The sequence below is a fragment of the Nelusetta ayraudi genome, unplaced genomic scaffold, assembly GCF_046127955.1.
Source record: "Nelusetta ayraudi isolate G7.1 ecotype Tasmania unplaced genomic scaffold, CSIRO-AGI_Nayr_v1 ptg000011l, whole genome shotgun sequence".
NCBI lineage: Eukaryota > Metazoa > Chordata > Actinopteri > Tetraodontiformes > Monacanthidae > Nelusetta > Nelusetta ayraudi.
Window position 1 is genome coordinate 18,639,977 of NW_027466061.1, and position 20,427 is coordinate 18,660,403.

The following is a 20,427-nucleotide window of genomic DNA, read 5'->3' on the forward strand; positions in this document are numbered from 1 at the left end:
AGGTGTAAACAGTATAGTCAGAGACATGGACATACAGTAGTGGTAGCAGTGGTGGTGGGGGTGCCACTTAATGTTGATGCCATTTTCACTTTGGCCTATTGTCTTGTGGCGGCAATAGAAAGATGTTGTAAAGGATTTTGGAAATTGTTATTCTGTTGGTCAATTTCTAGGCTTTACACCGATCATATCGGCTATATCGGATCGGCCGATATTTGGCTTTTTTTTAAATGTTCGTGATCGGGATTCATGTCATAAATCACCGATCCGATCAATGACGTAGTGGTCGTGTTGAAACTTTTTTCATCTGTCTCATTTACTCCAAAGTAGTTCCACAGCATCGACATGTTTATTTGTTTGTATCCGAGAGCTAATGATTCATGATTCAAAAAACTTAATTTTCGTCTTCGTGCCTCTTCCTGTTTTGAGTACTGTCGCTATGTGACGGACAATAAAGTTTATTTGAATCTTCACGACGGCAACATCCATGGGCGACACAAACAAACATGTCGGAGGTGTGGAAGTTTTTCAAAGTGAGAGAAACGGACATAGCACGAGCTATCTGCAATATATGCAACGCTACAGTACCTCGCGGGGGAACGTCGGCAAAAAATTTCAACACGACAAATTTAATCAGGCACTTGGAAAAGATACACACGGAGGAGCATGTTGAGTTCAAGAAACGCAGCGCGGAGAAAGAAAAAGAAAAGCAAACTCCGAAACGGATGCTATAGCAAACAACTTTAGACGGTGCTCGTCCGTATAGTCGGGAAAGTGAGAAGGCAAGGGGTGTACATAAACAAGTCATTTAAATATTGCTCCTGCTCCTGCTCCTGCTCACTGATCGGTGATCGGCACAAAAATCGTGATCGTGTAAAGCCTATCAATTTCATTTGGTTAATTTTGCTATAGAAAGACAGAGACATATTTTGCTACTGTATGTTTTGAGCTTGATTTGAAATGCCACAAATAAATGAACTATTATGTATTCAGTCGCCAAAATATCATCTGTATTTACAAAGAGCTGGGTTAGGCTTATGGCGGCGGCCAACTTCTCCACAGTGATCCATCACGTAGATCTTCGTACGGTTTCATGATTTTTACTCTGACTTCACAGCTTGCAGAAGAAAAAGCTTTGTTGTTATTAGTTGATGCCAAATCTTGCACTCCAGAACTTATATATTTTTACGGTAATATCTAAGAATGAGGACATGGGCTGAAGTGACAAAACATCATTAATGTGGTTTAGAGTTTTAAGATCATCACAGACACAATTAAAAATATCACCTCCCTATAATTTATACCACTGTTCCACAAATATCCTGCTGAGACACGATTCCTCCCCTGCAATCATTCTAAGGCTCTCTTGCCGACAAGTTACTTACTTAGTTTGACCTTTTGAGTTTATTATTTTTCGTTAGTTGTAGCCCAGCATCATGCCTTGGGTTGTGTACTGCCAGTCTACTCCAATATGCCACTTGTCCCTGCCCAACTGGTCCCTGCGCAGCAGCTAATGAGCCTTAACACCCTGCGATGGGTTGTAGTTTTGATCACTAACCATGTCTGTTTGCGGCACAATGCTGCTACAACGACTGCAGCAGTCCCCATTATTGATGGCATCCTTCAGGACAGCTCCAGACCCATCTCGCCGAGCCTCATTCTCATATGGCTTACAGCTTGGGCAATGTGATTCGAAATAGGAAAGCATTTTGCTCTCCCAGGACTGTATTACCCGTATAAAGAGAAATGGCAGTAGGGTCTTTTATCCATCTCTTCATCAGCCAGTCCATATCTTCTGAATACTGAGAACTCGGCAACCTGCAATTCTTCCTTTATTTATTTCACCGCACGCTTCTTTCTGCTACATGTAGGACAATTGATTGCTTCAAGGGTTATTTCCCCACTTTATTCTCTCCTCCAGCCTCTCATTTCTTTCTTCTTGTTTACAATCTCCATCCATCGTTCCTCGGATACACACAACACGGCCCTCAAGTCCTCATGAGTTTCTCCCAACATTTATCTGCAGACTCTGGGAAAGGTGGGTCGCGTGCAGCAGATCTACTCAGACAGCGACCTCAAGGTTGAGGTTTGTGGAACTTCTTGGACGTACAATCCAGCGGCTGTCACAAAGATCGCCCCGTCCGGCTCGGCTGTCAGCAATGCTTCTGGAGGTATGTCGGAACTTCCACATCTAATGTAAAGAGAATATTGAGCACTGTCCCTTTCCCTTCTGCTCTAACTCGCTGCCACTCACGTGGCGCCATCTTGGATATCTTGAATATTTTGTGAATGTCTTGTTTTCGATCTCCGTTTGTGCCTTTTTAGGCTAAAAATATTTTAGCCTGTTTAATTTTTTATTTTATTTTATTTCCGTATTTCTTTTAATCAATATCTTTTCTGTTGTATTGTTGCTGTAATAATGCAAATTTCTCCAATGTGGAATTAATGAAGGCTTCTTCTTCCTCTTCTTCTTCCTCTTCCTCTTCTTCTTCTTCCCTTCTCCGCTGTCTACACATTCTCATTCCTCCCTTTGTTTGAACAGAGCGTCTGTCCCAGTTGCTGAAAAAACTATTTGAGACACAGGAGTCAGGCGACATCAACGAGGAGCTGGTGAAGGCTGCCGCTAATGGAGACCTTGCCAAGGTGGAGGACATCCTGAAAAGGCCTGATGTGGATGTAAGTTCCTGGCAAACACGGCTACTTCGCTGCCGACCAGAAGCGGAGGATTTGTTCACAGTTGCGGCTGGGGGTTGGAACACCCTTGGCCGTCCTCTGCGCCACTTCCACAGCGTGGCGAAGGCTGAGAGTTTCTTCCCACTCCAGCACCTCTACCAATCTGAGAAGCATTAAGTCCGGGCCCAGAGGAAACACATTGGTGTGCACTGTTGCACACACCCAATTCACCCTTAACCCAAAACATCGCTGATGTTACACATGCTTGGGAGCAGGGATACGGCAGTTGGCCAAGGACAGAAGCCTGTGAAGTGGAGGGCTTTAGAGAACTTAATGTGTCAGGTCTGAGCACTGCTCTCACTCAGAGCAGGAGAGAACAGGCATGTGGGCGTGCATGCATGCACGCATGTGTTTGTGTCTTCGGTAAAGGTTGGCCAGATGCCCTTCTGCCTTTCAGGAGAATTATTTGCTTAAAGTTGAGCACGCTGAGCTTGGCCAAGTGATCTGCCTGCCAGGACAATAGACGTCTGGAGACTCCCAACGGGATTCGCATTAATATTTATGCTCTGAGTTTTTGCAGCGCTGCAGTTGGCGATGAAACATGCACACCCTGCCGTCGACACTCGCACACAATGCTTAAACACACCCTTGCTATTCTTTCAGCCCCTCAGGTGAAAGGCAAATTGAATTGATTCCCATCCAAACATAGGCAGACAGTGGCTGCTGCTGCGTTCTCACTTGAATTCCTTTCCCTCACAGGTGAATGGTCAGTGTGCTGGACACACCGCCATGCAAGCAGCCAGTCAGAATGGGCACGTGGACGTCCTGAAGCTACTGCTCAAGCACAACGTGGACCTGGAAGCCGAGGTAGGGGGGGAACCTCACTGAACCTTCCCCATCTCGTCCTTATGCATCTTCCTGGTGTGCGTGCGTCATTTGAGAAATCACCTGAGTCATTATGCGGGTTTTGTCACCGTGCTCAGGACAAAGACGGAGACAGGGCAGTGCACCACGCAGCCTTTGGCGATGAGGGCTCTGTCATTGAGGTGCTGCAGAGGGGCGGAGCCGACTTGAATGCCAGGAACAAGAGACGACAGACTCCGTTACATATAGCCGTCAATAAGGGCCACTTGCAGGTGGTCAAAACGCTGCTGGACTTTGGCTGCCACCCCAGCCTCCAGGTATCCGTCTCGTTATCTACCTTCCTTTAAAACCACACCCACTGTGCCATCTCACAAAGTTAGCACCAATTCCAAACTCTGGATTTGCACTATTTGTTACACACTACTTCAGGGGTCACCAACCTTTTTGAACCTGAGAGCTACTTCATGGCTACTGAGCCATATGAAGGGCAACTAGTGTGCTACACTCTCTCGAAATAACACATTTTCTCAGTTAGGCTTGAGTTGTATATGATTATTAATGATACTGATATATGTAAAGACAATCATCACGTTAATGAGATCTCAATAATCATCAACAATGACTGAACCAGGTTGGATAAAATAGAATGTTAGACGCAGCTTAACGGGTTGTGCTACCGTGTTGGTGGCCCCTGCACTACATGATCAGCAGTATGTGTCGTAGGGCAGCAGTGAGTGCCTTGAGTCACTGATTGGTGGATGCATATGTTGGTGATAAAGGAACTACAACGGTTGTTCTGTTTGTAGGATTCAGAAGGGGACACGCCGCTGCACGACGCCATAAGCAAAAAGAGAGACGACATGCTGTCAGTGTTGCTGGAGTCAGGCGCTGATGTCACCATCACCAACAACAATGGGTTCAACGCCCTGCACCATGCTGCCCTGCGAGGAAACCCCAGGTATGTGGCTTCATCCTTCTTCTGCATTTGGTGGCCAAGTTGTTTGCTGTGTGATGGAAGGTCACAGGCTATGTCAGTGGGCACAACCAAGACTGGGTGAGGGTGCTGCCACTGACCTGGCAGTGATCCCATACCTGCATGTTTTAGCTAAGAAATATGGAGGAAACAAAAGAAGGAAAGACCGGACTTTGTCGAGTTCATTTACTGGCTAAATTCTGCTTAATATTGGGACCTCAGCTTCTTACTGTTGCTAATTGAAAAAAGTTACACCCGAGCTGTTAGAGAATTTGACTGAGTTCAAAACTCTCAAGTTTCTTTGGTGACTTTGCACTGTGTTCGCTTGAGCTTGATGTCAAAAAGTAGGCAACCATCACTTTTTTACTTTTATTAACGCTTCAAAGAATGAAAATAACTTTTTGTTGTAGTTTGACATCGCACATGCAGAAATAAAATTGCTTTAGTGAAGTTGTAAAATACTCAAAGCGTTTTAATGATGAAACCATGGCAGACCTTATAAAACCAGGACAAATACTAAAACGACTAGATGTGTTGTGCTTCTTAGTCGCCAGAGGACAGAGGCCATGGCAGATGAGAATTACTCATCAGTTATGACTAATCTGCCGTTTAATCATCCTCCATCAAAATGAATGATTTGGGCTTCCTTCCTACAGACCTTAAGTTGGAGATAGACAAGGTCTAGTCCCTGACATATACAAATTTATCATAATGATGAACAGACCGAGGAGCTTGTTGAAGTATCGCAGGTGTGTGAAGGATGGCACGTCTGATGGACTTTTAATCCGTGCTGGGGTGTTTTTGTGGTTTTTCTAGAGATAAATATTTAATCCTTTTTATTTAGCAATGTTGAATGTGTTTTAGGGAAGATGTGCGGAGCCTATAAATCAAAGTCACTGATTAGGGACAGTGATGCATGAGACTCGTCCGAGCCTCATGTTATGTTTTCCTCTTCTCGCATGCTTAGAAACTAAATTTGAATTGAAATCATTGAAATATGTGTTTTAAAAGGTGCCACCTCTGGGTTTTTCTTACGGCATGCAGTGCCAGCTACTGTGATCTCTGAGTTTAGTTTGACAGTAATTGAAGTGTGACGCAGGTCTTTGGCCTTCCTCCTCCCCAACAGATAGAATGTTCACAAATTAACATTCAGCTACCTTTGAGGCCCTGAAAGCATCTGCCTTGTCATGAGCTTTTCTTTTCCTTTAATACTCCAGCTAATAGTCCTTGAAGTTCTCTTCTCGACTTTTTCTTTCTTTTCTTTTCTTTTCTTTTCTTTTTTTTTTTTTTTTTTACCATTGTGCTGGTGGCTGGACTCAAACATCAGGTCCAGCTTTCTGCATGGCAACAGCAGTTTGCCTGGTCTGTTTCCAGCTGAAATGTGACTCGGGGGGACAGCTGTCTACTCTGGTTGATCATTTTTGGTCTCTGGTGGTGATGGATACGTTGACTGGCTTGGTATTTTATATTTGAGAGGTTTTCTTTTTTCACAAGTTAACAGTTCAAGCCTAATGAGAGGGGTTTAGTTTCCTGTGTCTTGTATTTTGACCTTGATTGTCATTATTGAAGGCGGATTTTGCCATCACTGGCATTCCTCCCTTTGGCACTGGGAAAAGAGGAATAGAGGTGAGCGGTCTGTAGAATACCTGCCACCCACCACAGGACTGGCCAGGCACCTCTGGCTCACTGCAGAGTAGATTGAACCCAGCATCTGTTTCTGTTGTGTGACTGATGGATTGGTTTACGGATTGACTCAGACATAAAGGATCACTTTATTAAGAATAAATGAATTGATCATTCACGAGACACGGCCAGATCTAATCTTGCTAAGTTTTTTGAAAAGGAGAGAGAGAGAGAAAAAAAAAGCAAGATTCATACTGGCATTAAATAAAGGTCTTTAAAATAATATATAAAAAGCCAGATCATCCAAAGTGTAGATAAAAGTATGTGCTATTACGTTACACATTAAACATTTTCACTATTATAGATAAAAAATTATTAATGATCCTGCGTTAAGTGCGCTATATATGGTCAGCAGCCCCTGCTTGCCCTTCTCTCTGATGGAAAAATGTTGCCAGGTCACTTTGTTGTCTTTTAATGCACAGCGTTAGTAAATTATAGGCAGCTAATGTGTGCATGTACACCAGGACTCTGTATACCAGAACATAAAGGGCTGAAAAGGCGCTCCGGTGGAAGACTCATTGATTAAGTGGCGAAAAAAGTGCTGCGGTGCAGTATTTTCTGTGTTAACGCTGCTGTTCTGCGTGCGCGCGGGGGGGTGCGCGCGTGCGCTGCTTGCAGTGGCACGTTCTCCGTCCCCTTGCCTTCCTTCAGTGGAACGAAGATATATGTTGCCTTCTTCAGTCTGCCCATTTTCTTTTATTTCACACTGGAGCTCCTGCAATATCAGAGAAAGTCAGAGAAGTCCTGAGACCCTGGGAAATCTCTCCCTTGGTTGAAGTGAGAGCGGCTCGTCCACTGCGTGTTTGAGTGGAAAGCCGTTTGTTTCTAACGAGTTTCTACCATGGCATCATTTTTCCAAGAATGACGAAAGAAATGCCTGAATATTTTAGGCTGAAAGGCTTTCAGAATTAATGGTGAAAAAAAATAATATATATATATTTTTTTAAAAGATCCAGTCTCAAAGTGTAATGTTTTGAGCAATCTAGATTTGTAGTTTTAAAATGATTTATCACTTGTACTATATTTCTGTATTTTCTTTATTTCTGTATCAATCCTAATGCCCTTACAGTTAAAGTTGCTGTTGAATTTATTTTTTTTTAAACAGCGCTCTTCTGCGTGCCGTGCTTCGGCCGGACACGGCCATGATGTTTGCCCACATGCTGCTGCATCTCACGCAAACCGATGCTTTGTCTTAAATAGTTGATGACGCAAACGTCAGCGAAGCGTTGGCCTCGCTGCAGTGAATCATTGCTTCCTGATTGTTGCTGCGCTCTTCTTCCTCCCATTGCCTGTTGGTCGGTGTCTGCGCCTGGCTGTGTTTAAGAGTGTGCGGCGGCTCGCCGGCAGTGGAAAGAAGATTGAGGAGGACGGCGAGGAGGAGCCCTGTGGGTGACAGATGAATCTTTGAATTTGGTCTCCCAAATACAGAGACAGATGAACTCTTGCGACTGGGGCGCAGGGGGAGCTGAGCTTTACTATATTTCACGCCTTTCATTACTCAGGTGCACACTTCACCGAGTCCGAGGTTGCGGTCATCTGGTTTTTCCGTCGCGACTAGACGTGATGTAAACGTGTAAACGGATTTAGTCGGTGTCCACGTGCTCGGGCTCCCACTGTGTGTACTGAGCGCGGCCCCGAACCTGCGAGGGGTGCCTGTTTCGTCTCTTTCTCTTTCCCTCGGGCAGCGAGGAGCCAGTGGCTGCTACGCCACTGTAAACAATACGATTAATAGCCCATGACTCATAAACTGGCTCCAAACAAACCCTGCAGCATCGCTCTGTACCCTTTTATGTGTCACCTCCTTGTCATATTTGTCCTCCTCCCACTATCATGTACAGAAGCGCTGCGGTTCTTTAAATGGCCAAAATACGTGAAAAGCTCTCATTTGGTATTTGCTTCACCCGAGCAGTCGCCCGAGTCGGCCGCTGCAGTGCCGAGCTTCGCTCTGCCGCTGGAGCCCAGTACGAGACGCCACTGCTGCATCACCTGCATCACAGTATCGCAGCAGTTCCTATAGGTTTGGTGCCCTTGAAAACAAATCAAACGCGTCAAACTCCGGGCTCTTCTGGGATCATTTTGAAATGTTCTTCACGGCTGCTTCTGATGGAATTAGGGGGTTAAAGGTTTTCACCCTCTTTGCTGCTTATTTTACACCAGACTAATCAAGTCAGACAAGTATGACCGAGGGAAGGAGCGGCTCATACGTTACTCAAATAGATTTCATGGTTATTGCTCCTATGGTTGTATTATTTATTTAATAAATAAATAAATAAAAGTATGTCATTACTATGGGAGGAGAGTGAACACAGTGCTAATTAATTTAATAATTGGTTTCTATTTGCTGCGCGCAAAATCCTCAGATCTGTTGAAGCGATGAGGCGCATTTCAACATGTTTGTAACCGAGTCTCCAGACGTATTGTTGTGTGTGTGAGTTAGGACGGAGTTTAGGAAGCCAAAAAAAACCAAACAACTAGATGGAGTAGGAAAAGACAGAGCGCTGGAGTTTTGATCCACCGGGTGAGCGACTGAGCGAGGTTGCGAGTGTTTGATGGCGGCGGTGCGTTCGGCCTGTCTTCTCTGGAGTCTTCTCTGGCCTCGTGCCTGCCGGCACGGACGGCTTTGCCACACGCGGCTTCAAGGGAAAAAAAAAATATGCGCAAAGCGTTTCCCGCATCCCCTTCTTTTCCCTGTGCAATGCTCCGTCATTGCTGCATTGGTAACAAGTCGGCGTCCCCCCCTGCTTCACTCTTTATCTGCTCCCCTTCCCTCCACCGCGCCGTCATTGGCTGCTCGCAGCCGGTGACAGTCGAGACTTAGCGAGACAGCCGCGCATTCTCTCATAGATATGTGAGTGCTGTGTTTCTGAAATAGCGCACGCAGCATGTCTGCCCCCCCACCCCCACCCACCCTGCCCTCCCCCTCTGCTATTTTTGAAACAGCCGCTGATAGTGTCTCCGGAATATCAATCCACTCGGCGGCAGAGAGGCAACACTCACTCAAGAAAGTGGACGGCAGCAAAGTTTGGCTGGAACTGGCTTTTATTGGGCAGACAATAGAACAGCAAAGTGTCGTAAGGCGGCGGGACGTTTCAACCACTCACTCTGAAGCCGCCGTCGTCGGGAAGTGCGGCGGTGGGCTGAAGGCTTTGCGACAGCGGGAGCTCCGGTAGTCATCAAAGCATAGCTACAGCTGGTTGAAGGGGACCAAATCCATTCAAGAGGTGATTTGGTTCCATTTTACCAGCTTTAGCAAAGCATTGTGGATTGGCTGCTTCAGGATCGGCCGCATGGGCTTGATGCTTTAAGGACGTCGCCGTAGTTTGATCCAAAAGCAGAAGCTGTGAAAAATCACGTCAATCTTCACCCGCCCCTCCCTAACTTTGGCAGCCATGTGCCACTCTGTGTGACACAGCAGCACGTTGATTAACCCACTGTGCTAGAGCCCTGACCACCTCCCCAGCTACTGGCAGGCACAGTTGATCAGCTCCAGCAAACTTTTCCTGGAGCTTTTCTCCCAGGCAGCCGATTCATCCTCCTCCTTGCTATCGTCACAAGTTTTACGCTGCCTCCCCTCTCCTCCCCTCCTTTCCCGAGAGTGAGAAAAATTGTTCCCTGAGAAAAGGATAATAATAATCTGTGGCAGTGCACTTGAGTCAAATGTCCCGGAGTCATGAAGCAATTACAGGCTCTGACAGATGGGCCCCGCTGCAAGCTTGGTGCCGCCGCGGTCACCGAGACGGCCCGCAGACAAATGCAGAGGCAGGGCCGTGCATGCGGGCCGCTTTCACTCACGTTTGCAGAGCAGCACCTGGGGGTGTCAAGTCACAACGTTCATTTCAACCAGATAGTTAAGTTCCAAGGAGACGATTCGTTGCGGGCAAGGGGGCACCGTTTGAGCAGCGACAAGAGGGCCACGTTAGTTTAGGTCACTTAACATCACACCAGTACAGCGTTCTAACCTTTTCAAACGAAAGTCCATCCCCTGGGCTGCGACACAAACCATCTCGAGCGAGAAATCAATCATAAGAACAGTTAATCGTTTCTTCTTTTTGAGCAACATTGAACTGCGCTTGCCAATGATGTATTTCCCTCTCAGCTATCAATGCTGCAGTGTTATTTATTATTCAAATAGCTTTCCAAAACCAGTACTCAAAATATTTCTATTTTTTTACGGCTCGTTTTGTTTCGCCTCCATGAACATACGGTGAAGAATAATAATGTCACTTTACGGTTGAAAGTCAGCTGCTTTCTGCCAAGACATGAATAAGGCTCTCCGAGTGGCAAGCGACAGCTGAGTGATGTATGGCACTGCTTGTAGACGGCGTGGAGGTCAATATAGGGCCAGCCTGATATGGCACACTAGAGGCAGGTCTATTTGTAACATGCTCATACACAGCCATACTTGCTCACCAGCACGCACGCACACACACACACGCGCACTTCCTCCGTCACTCAGAGTCAGGTGGCCGGACCGCTCACCTCGTCTAAGAGCCATAACAGGGCAAAAACGAGGGGGGGACGACAGGCACTGAGCATTTGATAATGTCAGCATCTGCTGTGTTTGTCACTCAGACAGCGGGTCGATGCTATTGAGGGCCTGGGAATAACATGCAGTGCAACCCATGCAATCCTACACGCCTTTGATGGCCTTGCAGAAAAGAGAGCTGGACAGACAGAATATCACTCAAATAGCTGTCAGGAGTGGAAAAGGGAAAAAAAAACTAAATGAAAAACAGCAACAAACAATCAATACATTCCCACTAAAAATGTGTGTTCATGCTGAAAAACTGCTGATAAATCCAAAGGATTTTGCATTTTCTGCTTTTACAGAGATACAAATTCCTGTTTGGAGCTGATCGAACTCTATACATCGCTGAGCATTAGACAAAAGGGAATTACATAAAACACTATTAAAGAAATAAGACAATACAGTCTAATGTATTACTTTATTATAAAAATAAATCATGCAATTTAGAAACGATTGTTGCAGCTTTAACTCTGAGGGTTTGCTCTACATTGTCTAGAATAGGAAAAATTTGATTCAATATTTAATAAAGATTATTTCATAGTATTATTTTTGCACTAGCTGTGTTGATATTTGTCCCTGTCTTATTACTGGTGTTTAACAGCAGTGTGCTGTGAAAAAAAAGAAGAAAAGAAAAGAGTTTGCACCAGATCTACAGTCAAGAGGTTTAGAGAGGGGTAAACCCTTGCTAAAACTGGCTCAGGCATTGTCAACGATCCAAGTGCAGGCCAGAGCGAGCGGGGTGGGGTGGGTTGGGGTGGGGGTGGGGGGTTACAGAACAGGTAAAAGTACTAGATATGAATAGCTCGGCAGGCAAACAGCCCCCCCCCCCCTCAGCCCCCAACCTCCCCCGCCGCCGCTCCACTTCTCCCTGCGCCTCTTGTCCACCACGTTGTGCTGCCGTTTTATTGTCTGAAGCGGTCAACAATTAGAATCAGCTGACAGGCCAGAGTTGACTCTGATCCTGCATTGTCACATTTTGATGGTCTAATCTGACTGCCATGCGGCGCAGCAAAGCATTTGGCAAGCGTAGCAAACGTGAACAATGAGAGCTGACGAATCGGGGGAGAGGGAGGGGGGCGCGGGGCATGGGGCGGGGGGTGGGGGGGGGGCAGATAAGGGCAGCGGCATAAAGGGGAGTGCAGGCACCGCCAAACAGCGGACAAATAAACTTTCTAAAATCCCAACATGCTACAGCCGACATGTAAAAGCTGCGGTTTATCCCCCGGGTGGTAAATTACTGTGGAAGGCCACGCTAGGTTTGATGGTGGCTTCCTCGACCTGGCGGAAGGATGAAGCGAGCTTGTGGTAGAGGAGGCAGCAGCAGCAGCAGCAGCAGCAGCACTGCCTCTTTTCTGCCCCCTCAGCAAATATGCACTGCACTCTAAGTTGTACGCTTCTTTCTTTATCTGGAATGAAAAACTTAGCCGGTATTAATATGGCTCGTGAGTTTTGGTCCAATTCACCTTGTTCCTTTTTTTTTTCTTTTTTTTATACCTCTTAAGCCATGTGGGGGCACTGGAACAGATTATGGTATTAATGGTCAGCAGCAGTTCCAGCATACCGCTCGCTGCCCGCTGAAGTTGCTGCTAAGTTGCAGCTGGCTGAGCGTCAAGGGCTGTAATGCAGTAAAATCAGCCAATAATGAAAGGGGGCCCTGTTCGAACGGTGCCGTCACCAGACGACCGTCGCCTGTAGTTTGTGTGCGTATGCGGCTAAATAGTGCCCTGAACACCCCCCCCAACGTCAAAGCACGGCAGGAACATGATCATTTTATGCCAACTTGCACAAAAGACTGATAAATTGTCGGCACGTCTTGGATGAGAGATTTTTATTGGCCGAGTCAGCCGGTTTGGAAAAGCAGCAAGTTCCCTACAGCAACCCTGCTGCAGTGAGACTGCCCAGAGACAGTATAGCTAATGTACGCGCTTTACCTCTCTCACTCCCGCTCGCTGCTTCCCTACTTTCCCCCATTCCTGCATCTCTCTCTCCCTCTCACTTGCCTTCCCGACCCCTCACTTCTCTTTTTTCCCCTCGGTCGCACCACCATCACAGTCATATAAACAATCTGCAAAGCACAAACAGATCCGAGCACAGATTTTGTTTCCAAGCAGAGGGGCTTGCACCTCACCAGGAATACATACTTCTTTACATTCCATAGTTATCATATGTTCATATGGGTACATAAAGAAGTATGTACACCAAGGAGGTATGAAGTGTTCTCACCTTTTATCCAAGGTCAGGAAGTTATGACCAGAATATTTTTCTTCATCGTTCTCTCTCCCAAGTATGGTAGTCTGCACCGTAAGGTGACTTTGAGTGTGAATTCAGTTCAACACTCTGGGCTTTCATTTGGTTGCCATGTAGGGCTGAACAGCGAGTCCCCCCACCCCCGCCTCTGAACATAACAGAAGTTTTCGGTCCATACCATAGTCGACTGTCCCAGTGACCCCGGCTGTCCTCCAAACAACTGGAAGAAAGCAGGAGGATTAGAGAGCGGGGTGGGGGTGGGGGGGGTGGGCGAGGGGGAGTACGGCTCCTTCGCTTTTCTTTTTTTTCAAAGAGTGTCGGCGGCGATCTTATGCTCTCTCCGGGTGGGGGAAAAAAAAAATGTTGCAGAGGTAAAGTGAGGAGTTGAAGCGGCGGCGGCGGCGGTGGCAGAGGGAAGAAGAGCGTTCTCCTTGGAGGAAAGTCCGTTGGTGCAAGGTGTCTCTGTGCGCACCTTGTCCTGTGGGATGACGGTTTGCTGTGTCCTGGGAGCGGGGCTGCGCCTATAAGCCCCTGCTGACATGCTACACATTTCCACTCCTCCCCTCCCACTTCTCTTTTCAGGCCGTCTCCCTCGCGCCTATCTGCTTCTCAGGTTTCACCCCCACTTTCTATATTCTGACCGCTCACTTGCGCTCGCCCCCGTGTCCCCCTCGCCAACTGCCTGTCCCCTGTCTCTCTTGTGTCAGCAACGTCCCCGGTGGTTTGCCGAAGCGCTTGCTGATGTTTGAAAACGAGGGTGATCCAAGTGGAACAGGAAGCTATTGTGAGCAGGATTTGGGCTTTAGGCGCAGAGGCAGGCCATAGGTCACATGAAGGCGCTAATGCCCACTCAGCACTTGTGGATTGGTCCTGGCCATACCCCCAACCAGCCGCTGAACCCCCCGTTACCTTTCTCTGGCTCGGCCACGCGGTTTTTATGCCGGTTCCCCCCACTGTCCTAGCCTCCCCTGAAAGCAGCCATTCTAACGCAGCGAGGGAGGGACCAATCCATAGCCATTTGCATGGTGGCGATAACAGTTTGTAACCAATCTTAGCCCCAGCCCAACACATTCCACAAGCTAGCATCACTCCCCGTGCGAGGCTAAGCTAGCCAACAAGTTAAGCGCCGGAGTGAGGCGTGTTTCCAGCAAAAGTGGATGTGCGGAGGGCGGCCCCAGGCTGAAGTTTGCAGAGTTGATAGCGGGGAACTGAATAAATTGGGAACGGTGGCGCAATGTTTTTGCAGTGGGAAAGCTTTGGAATAGCAATGAGGGAAGGTTGAACTAGAGGAGACCGTGGGCAGATAAGCCCGGTTCTAAAGGTGTGATGTCTGGTTTAGGAAATGTCACAGCCACCCGAGAGGGTGAGGAAATGGGGAGGGAGGGGAGTGGAATTCCGTGCTCAGTGGCCGCTGGAGGAACTAAGGAATTAGCCCGGTGGTTGTTGTGGCCGTGGCGATGCCACTGCAGCACGGCGGTGCCCTGCGTGCCCTGCCGAGCATCCAGTAATCTGACCACGCAGGGACGCAAGAAACTGGGTTACTACCCCTAAGTGCTGCGAGTTCAGCCGGTGACACACATCTACTCAGCCAACTGCTGCTTCTGCCTAATTCCCCCCCCCACCCCCACCCCCACCCTCCCTCCCTCCCTCCCTCCGTCGCCCCGCCACCCCTAACCCCTCCCACCCACATCTGTGTTAATACACTTCTCACAGCTGTGTGCTGTCAATCCGCTTTTCCCCTGTTTGGAACCCTCGACCTGCCCGCCGCTCATTACCCCGATGCTTCGTCATCACTCCGCTCGCCGCACCACTCGGCCGTCCTCGGGCTCAAAAGTGCGACATGTTCTTAAACTTACCTCCCGTCAGCTAAGGAACGGCTCTAACCTCCCCTGTCCCTTCACTTAAATTAAAAAGTGGGGCTGCGAGACCACAGAGGAAGCACCTGAAAACTGTTAAGGAGGAAAAAAAAAGGAAAATACGAAATCAAAAGTCCCGGTAATTGAAGTATCCTCACAGTATCAGGAGCATCTTGGGAAGGTCTCAGCCGCAGAAGGTGAGTGGTGCACAAGTGTCTCCCCCACCAGTGCAGGTCCGAGTTAGCGAGTCCATCATTAGATAGCGGCAGGACTGCAAAACATGAAGCCTAATGAGCCAAAGAGCTCTGCTGCTGCAGCATGTCCGGCCAGTGCCAGGAACACGAGAGAGAGTGAGGGAGCGAGAGAGAGAGGCTGAGAGGGAGAGAGGGAGCAAGACAAGAGAGGGAGGGAGGATGGGAGAAAGAACAAGATGAGAGAGATAGAGTGGAGAGTGCAGAAAACGGGGCTAGAATCCATGTGGGCCATAGCAACTCCCCAGCCTCCCCGCATCCCGCTCCGTCTCCTCCCGACTCCTCCTCGTCCTCTCCTCACTCTGTCCCTCTGTGACGCCGTGACTCCTCCACCTGTGATGAGACAAGAGAAACAAGGAGAATGAAAAGCCCAGAGGTGTATTTTTGGTTAAGTTCTATCCCAGTGCTGCTGCCGCCGCTCCTCCTCCTCCTCCTCCTCATCCCCCCATCCTCCTCCTCCTCCTCCTCCTGCTGCTGCTCTTACTGCTGCTGCTGCAGCAGAACAGTGCATTCCACTCCCCTTTTTGATTACGCGAGTCACAGGCGGACCATGCGGTTCGCAACTGATTGGATCCAAAGGGGAGAGAGGGGGGGACGAGACGAGACGGGACGGGACGGGACGGCAGACGTCAGGGCCCGTCAGGGGTAAACTACATCCAGAAGCCCAAAGGAAGAGCATACATTACCTGTCAGATCAGTTTCTTATCTGAGCTGCTCCTCCTCCTCCTCCTTTCTCCCCTCGCATCCTCTTCCTGTGCGAGGAGAGCCATAATGACCTACAGAGCGCTCCAGCTGCTGCAGCCATCGTGTGTGCCGGGTGCACGGCTGACTCGCTGAATCAGCTCCTATGATTGGGGGAGGTGGCGACGCGGCGGCAGCAGCAGCAGCAGCAGCAGCAGCAGCAGCAGCGATGGGCGGGTTAAGTGCTGGAGTCAGGGAAAAGGGGAGGGGGAGGAGGGGGGGACGAGGAAGTGGGTGCACACACACACACACACACACACACGCGTGCACGCATGGACACACATTCCCATACAAACACAGGTCACACTTTTCGAAGCGGACGGCTCACACGAGGAGTTTCCACTTGGAATAGAGGGGGGAGGGGGGGGGGACGGACAAAAAAGAGACGAGGGAAGGAGGGGGGGGGGTTGAGGAGGAGGCAGGGCGGGTGGGGTGAGGGGGAAAAAAAAAACTGCAGCACTTGCCTTGATCGTATGCATTCTGAAGGTGGTGCTGATGGGGGGAAGGGGGGGGGGGTGCAGATGCCCTGGTCCTAAAGCAGGAAGGAAGTGAAGCGACCGCGCAGCTCCTGCCGCGCTGCCTTCTTCTTATTCCGTCGACACACATCCTCAAGCCCCTGAGCTCTACCCTGCTCTCAAAATGAGCTTTTATTGTTCATTGGAACTTTGCGCAGCAGCTCACAGCCGTGAGTCCCTCCAACGCTTGAAGCACACTTTGCGATCGAGGTTCTTCCTCAGAGGACGAAGGGTCTGCGGCGGGAGAACACTCGCGCTCGTCGTAGCCTCGAACGCCCCCTCTGCAAGATTCGATTGCGCGTTTCATAGCGGTTTATTGTTTTTCTGTTTTTGTTTGTTGGTGCACTTGTCAATCTTTATTCCCTTGACGGAGCGCTGCGAGGGGTCACCCCTTTGGCGAGGGAGAAGATCTATTAGAGATTCAGCCGCAGTCCGGAGGGCGGCGAGCGCGGGGGGGAACACGGCCACAGCAAATCGGGGACGAGAGGTGGGACGGCCCTCGGCCCTCGGCTCTCGGCCCCGCCGTGCCGCGCCGGAGGGTTCGGCTAATCGCTTAGCACTCCCAGGGAAGCCAAGCATTCGAAACACGCTGCGGCCCCTGTTGCCGGGCTGCTCGTGTGTCTTGTCTCACCACCTCCCTGACCATATTTAGTCAAGCAGCGCAAAAAATAGTTCCAGCTCCGCTCCACTCCACTTCAGTTCTGCTCCTCCTCTCCCCACACCAGTCCCCCCCCACCCCCCCTACCCCTGTCCGTGTCCCCCTTCCAGCCTCCCCTCCCCCCACAACACCACCCAACAGCAACTGTTGGCGACAGGCTCCGCGGAGCCGTGCGTGCGGCTCCACGCCTATCGATTCCAGCGGCCTGGAAGGGAAGCCGAGTGTCGGGCCGGCCAGTGGCCTCCGCTACCATTTGGCAGCCTATTTTTAGGAGCTCCAAATAAAGTGGTCTCTCGTGCTTCCACTTGTATATTCTTGAACCACCACCCCTCCTCCTCCTCCCCCTCGCTTTAAACCCTTCACCAGCAACCCCGTCACCTCGTCTGATACCCCCCCTCACACACACACACACACACACACAGACACACACCACCACCACCAGCGGTCTCTGTCATTCTCAGCCAGAACACGCTCCTTATGGTCGAGCCGCGTCCGCTCACCTCTATACTTAGAGCTCTGCATATTTGAGCAAAGGGGCGTCACGGGTGAAGGTGTCGAGCGGAGGGTGTCAAGGCAGCCGCGAACTCAAGGCGTTGTCTCAATTCAATCGTTCCCTTGCGCCGCTTTTGGGCAGCGCAGGCGGGCGAGCAGCGGCCTCACCTCTGAGCCAGTGGAAAGTTTGGTCCACGCGCTCTCTGTTTTGAGCGCTCATTAATTTTCAAGTGTCTTTTTTCAAGGTTCCCCGAGGCGCGGCCACTGAAGGATCTGTTTAATTAGTGGGTCTCATCGCGGGGCACATCTATACTGTATCAAAGCAATGTCCTCTGTGCCCTCCGTCCCTGCACTCCTCCCCCCTTCTGGCCTGCTTTATGTTGCTGTAGTCCTCCACCTTGCTTTGTTTTTTTTGTTTTTGCAGCAGAATGCCCCAGAATGCCCGGGTGCTGCTGCTGTCAGAGGCGGTCATTTAAAACCAGAGCCTGGATTTTCAGTTGGTGAACATCCAGCCTCGTTCTAAAAAGAAACACCTCCAGTGCAGCAGGGACATTTGTCAAAGTGGTTTTTCACGAGTAGGAAAAAATGTTCGGCAATTGTCCGCCTGTCGATTTGATGAGCTTTTCAACAAGCTCCCAGTCGTTGTGCATCGCTCGCCGTGGTGTCCGTAGCCTTTTTCCACCATGGGGAGAAAGCGGCATTGATTTAAGTGTGCAATTTAATTAATGCACGCTGCTGCAATTTATAACTTTCAATTACATTATCTTTACAGCTGTTACCAGAATTGACCATTCACAAGGTAAAATTAATTGCGAGCTAATGTATCCACTCTAAACTCGACCTTACATGGCCTATTAAAGTGCAGAATTGAAGCTAAACGGCAAATGTCCACCTGCAGGTTCTTACTGGCCTCAGCTCCTTTGCGCACACTCCAAAAACTGATCAGAACAGATTGTGACCGTGAGCTCTCTCTCTCTTTTTAAAATTTCTGTGGTGGATGATGCCTGTTGTTGTTGTGTGTGTGTTGTGTGTCCCATAAGCAGGTCTCTGCCCTGCCCGTTGCAGCTGCACAGTCCACCAGTTTAATCTCAATTACATTCCGATATCCCATTTGCCCCTGAAACTTAGCAGCAAAGCTTACATCTTGCCTGCATGATGAATAGTGCAGAGCTGAATATTTAGCCGAGCAGTTAATCAATCAATAGGGAAAGCGCGGGCTAATGGATGTGCTTTCCTTCGCTGGATGAGGGGGGTGGGACAGGTTGTTCTCCTCAGCCAGTTCTGCCTCAGACATATCTTCATGCAGATCGTTGTGAGAACAGCAATTTGCTTGATTTAATGGTCTCCCCGTTCTGTCTTTGTTTTCTCCTTTCACACCGGGATGGGAGTAAAAAAAAAGATGAAACTATTAGCTGACTGACAAGATTCCTGCAGAAACTCAAATATCAAAGGCAGTACGAATTCTGAAATAAAAAATATTTTTCATTTTTAATATTTTAGTTTTATGGCGTTCAATCAAAGGGAACAAGCCAAGGTGGTCCTTCCAAGTTAACCTGCATCTCATACAAACAATTGATGCACTTCATGGGAGGATTTCCCCTCTGTGTAGTATTTGTTATATGTTATAACTGTGCCCCATTTATGAGTCAAGTAATTATCCGAGTGTCCGATCCAGAGACTGAGAGGTTGTGGGTTTGATCCCCAAAGACCATAAACATTGTCACATAATTATGTACTGTGTCACACAATTAGCAGGACTTTAATCTTTCTAAAACCATAAGTGGTGATTTACACTTTGACTGGCATCAATCTACTTCAGGAAAGGTGGAATAATAGCTACTTTGCGACTCCGTTATCAAAACACATAAACCAACACATATGAGAATGAATAAATGTTCAGTTTTAAAAGGGTTCAATACAGTGAATGGATTTTGGTATTTAACAAGGAGAATCCCCCCCAAAAAGCTGGCGTATAATTTTCTGCTACTACAAACGTTAATTACTTGGGGCTTTGTAGTTCTGTTGATATAGAGATACATATTGTGTTATGTAGCATGAGTATTTTAAATATATTATTAAAAGTCTTGTCGGTCACCAGCTGACCACTGAAGCTGCACTGTGTTCTCTCCTGAAAACGCAGCGAGTAACTTGTTCAAATGCACCTGCATCCAGTGGACAACACTTCACCAAACACACTGCACCATAATAATCATTTCACTTTGAGATGTAACTTTTCAATATTTGTGTTTTTATTTTGTTTATTCATTTCTTCTTTTTTTTTCCCTTGGCGGAGAAATGGCACAGATATGGCGAGGATCAGTTGAGAAAAAGAAGAGCATAAATGAGCCCCAGGAGCTTTTCTTGACAGGAAGGATATTTTTGCATCTGACATAAATGTCATAGATACCTGAAACATTACGTCTGGCGTATGTGTTTGCAACGGAGGGAATTCAGAATAATTTGTTTCTCATGAATAGAATCCAACATTGCAGAGAGGAGTTGGGCAGTTTTGCAAAGGTCAAGCAAATAAGAAATCCGTGTCCACGAAGGCCTTTTCACGTGGAAGACAATTGATGGCATTGCTCCCTCTGCTAAATATTGCCTTCAGGGAATGGAATTAATCAGTCATTTTGTTTTTGTTGTACATGATTAAGATACATTTCCAAAGACTTGTTTTGCCTCTGACATTATTTTGTCCTTGTGATCAATTTCAGTAAGCCTCATTGGTTCCGCTGTTATTTTTTGAAAAAAAAACAAACAAGGAAAACGAGCCCAAATTTTTACCAATGTAAAAAAAAAAAAAAAAGGAAAAGAAAAGAAAGTACACAGCATACATGTGGTTATTTAGTATGATGGCCAGTCTTGATAGGAGCCCATTCCTTTGTGCTTTCAGAGCGTCCTCTCCTCAAGGCTAGCACGTGCAGTCCTGCCAGCATTTCAAATGGCAGG

The 20,427-nt window shown here is 48.1% G+C and overlaps 1 protein-coding gene across 4 annotated transcripts in view; it reads left to right on the forward strand.

Moving 5' to 3' along the window:
* Positions 1-20,427, forward strand: part of mib1 (MIB E3 ubiquitin protein ligase 1) — a 51,129-nt gene that overhangs the window by 10,451 nt on the left and 20,251 nt on the right. For all 4 annotated transcript variants that reach the window (XM_076021652.1, XM_076021648.1, XM_076021650.1 and 1 more), the window contains exons 8-12: positions 2,024-2,168; positions 2,540-2,673; positions 3,430-3,537; positions 3,654-3,851; positions 4,341-4,492. In XM_076021652.1, the coding sequence (XP_075877767.1) occupies positions 2,024-2,168; positions 2,540-2,673; positions 3,430-3,537; positions 3,654-3,851; positions 4,341-4,492 (737 nt within the window). The remainder of the gene's footprint in view (positions 1-2,023; positions 2,169-2,539; positions 2,674-3,429; positions 3,538-3,653; positions 3,852-4,340; positions 4,493-20,427) is intronic.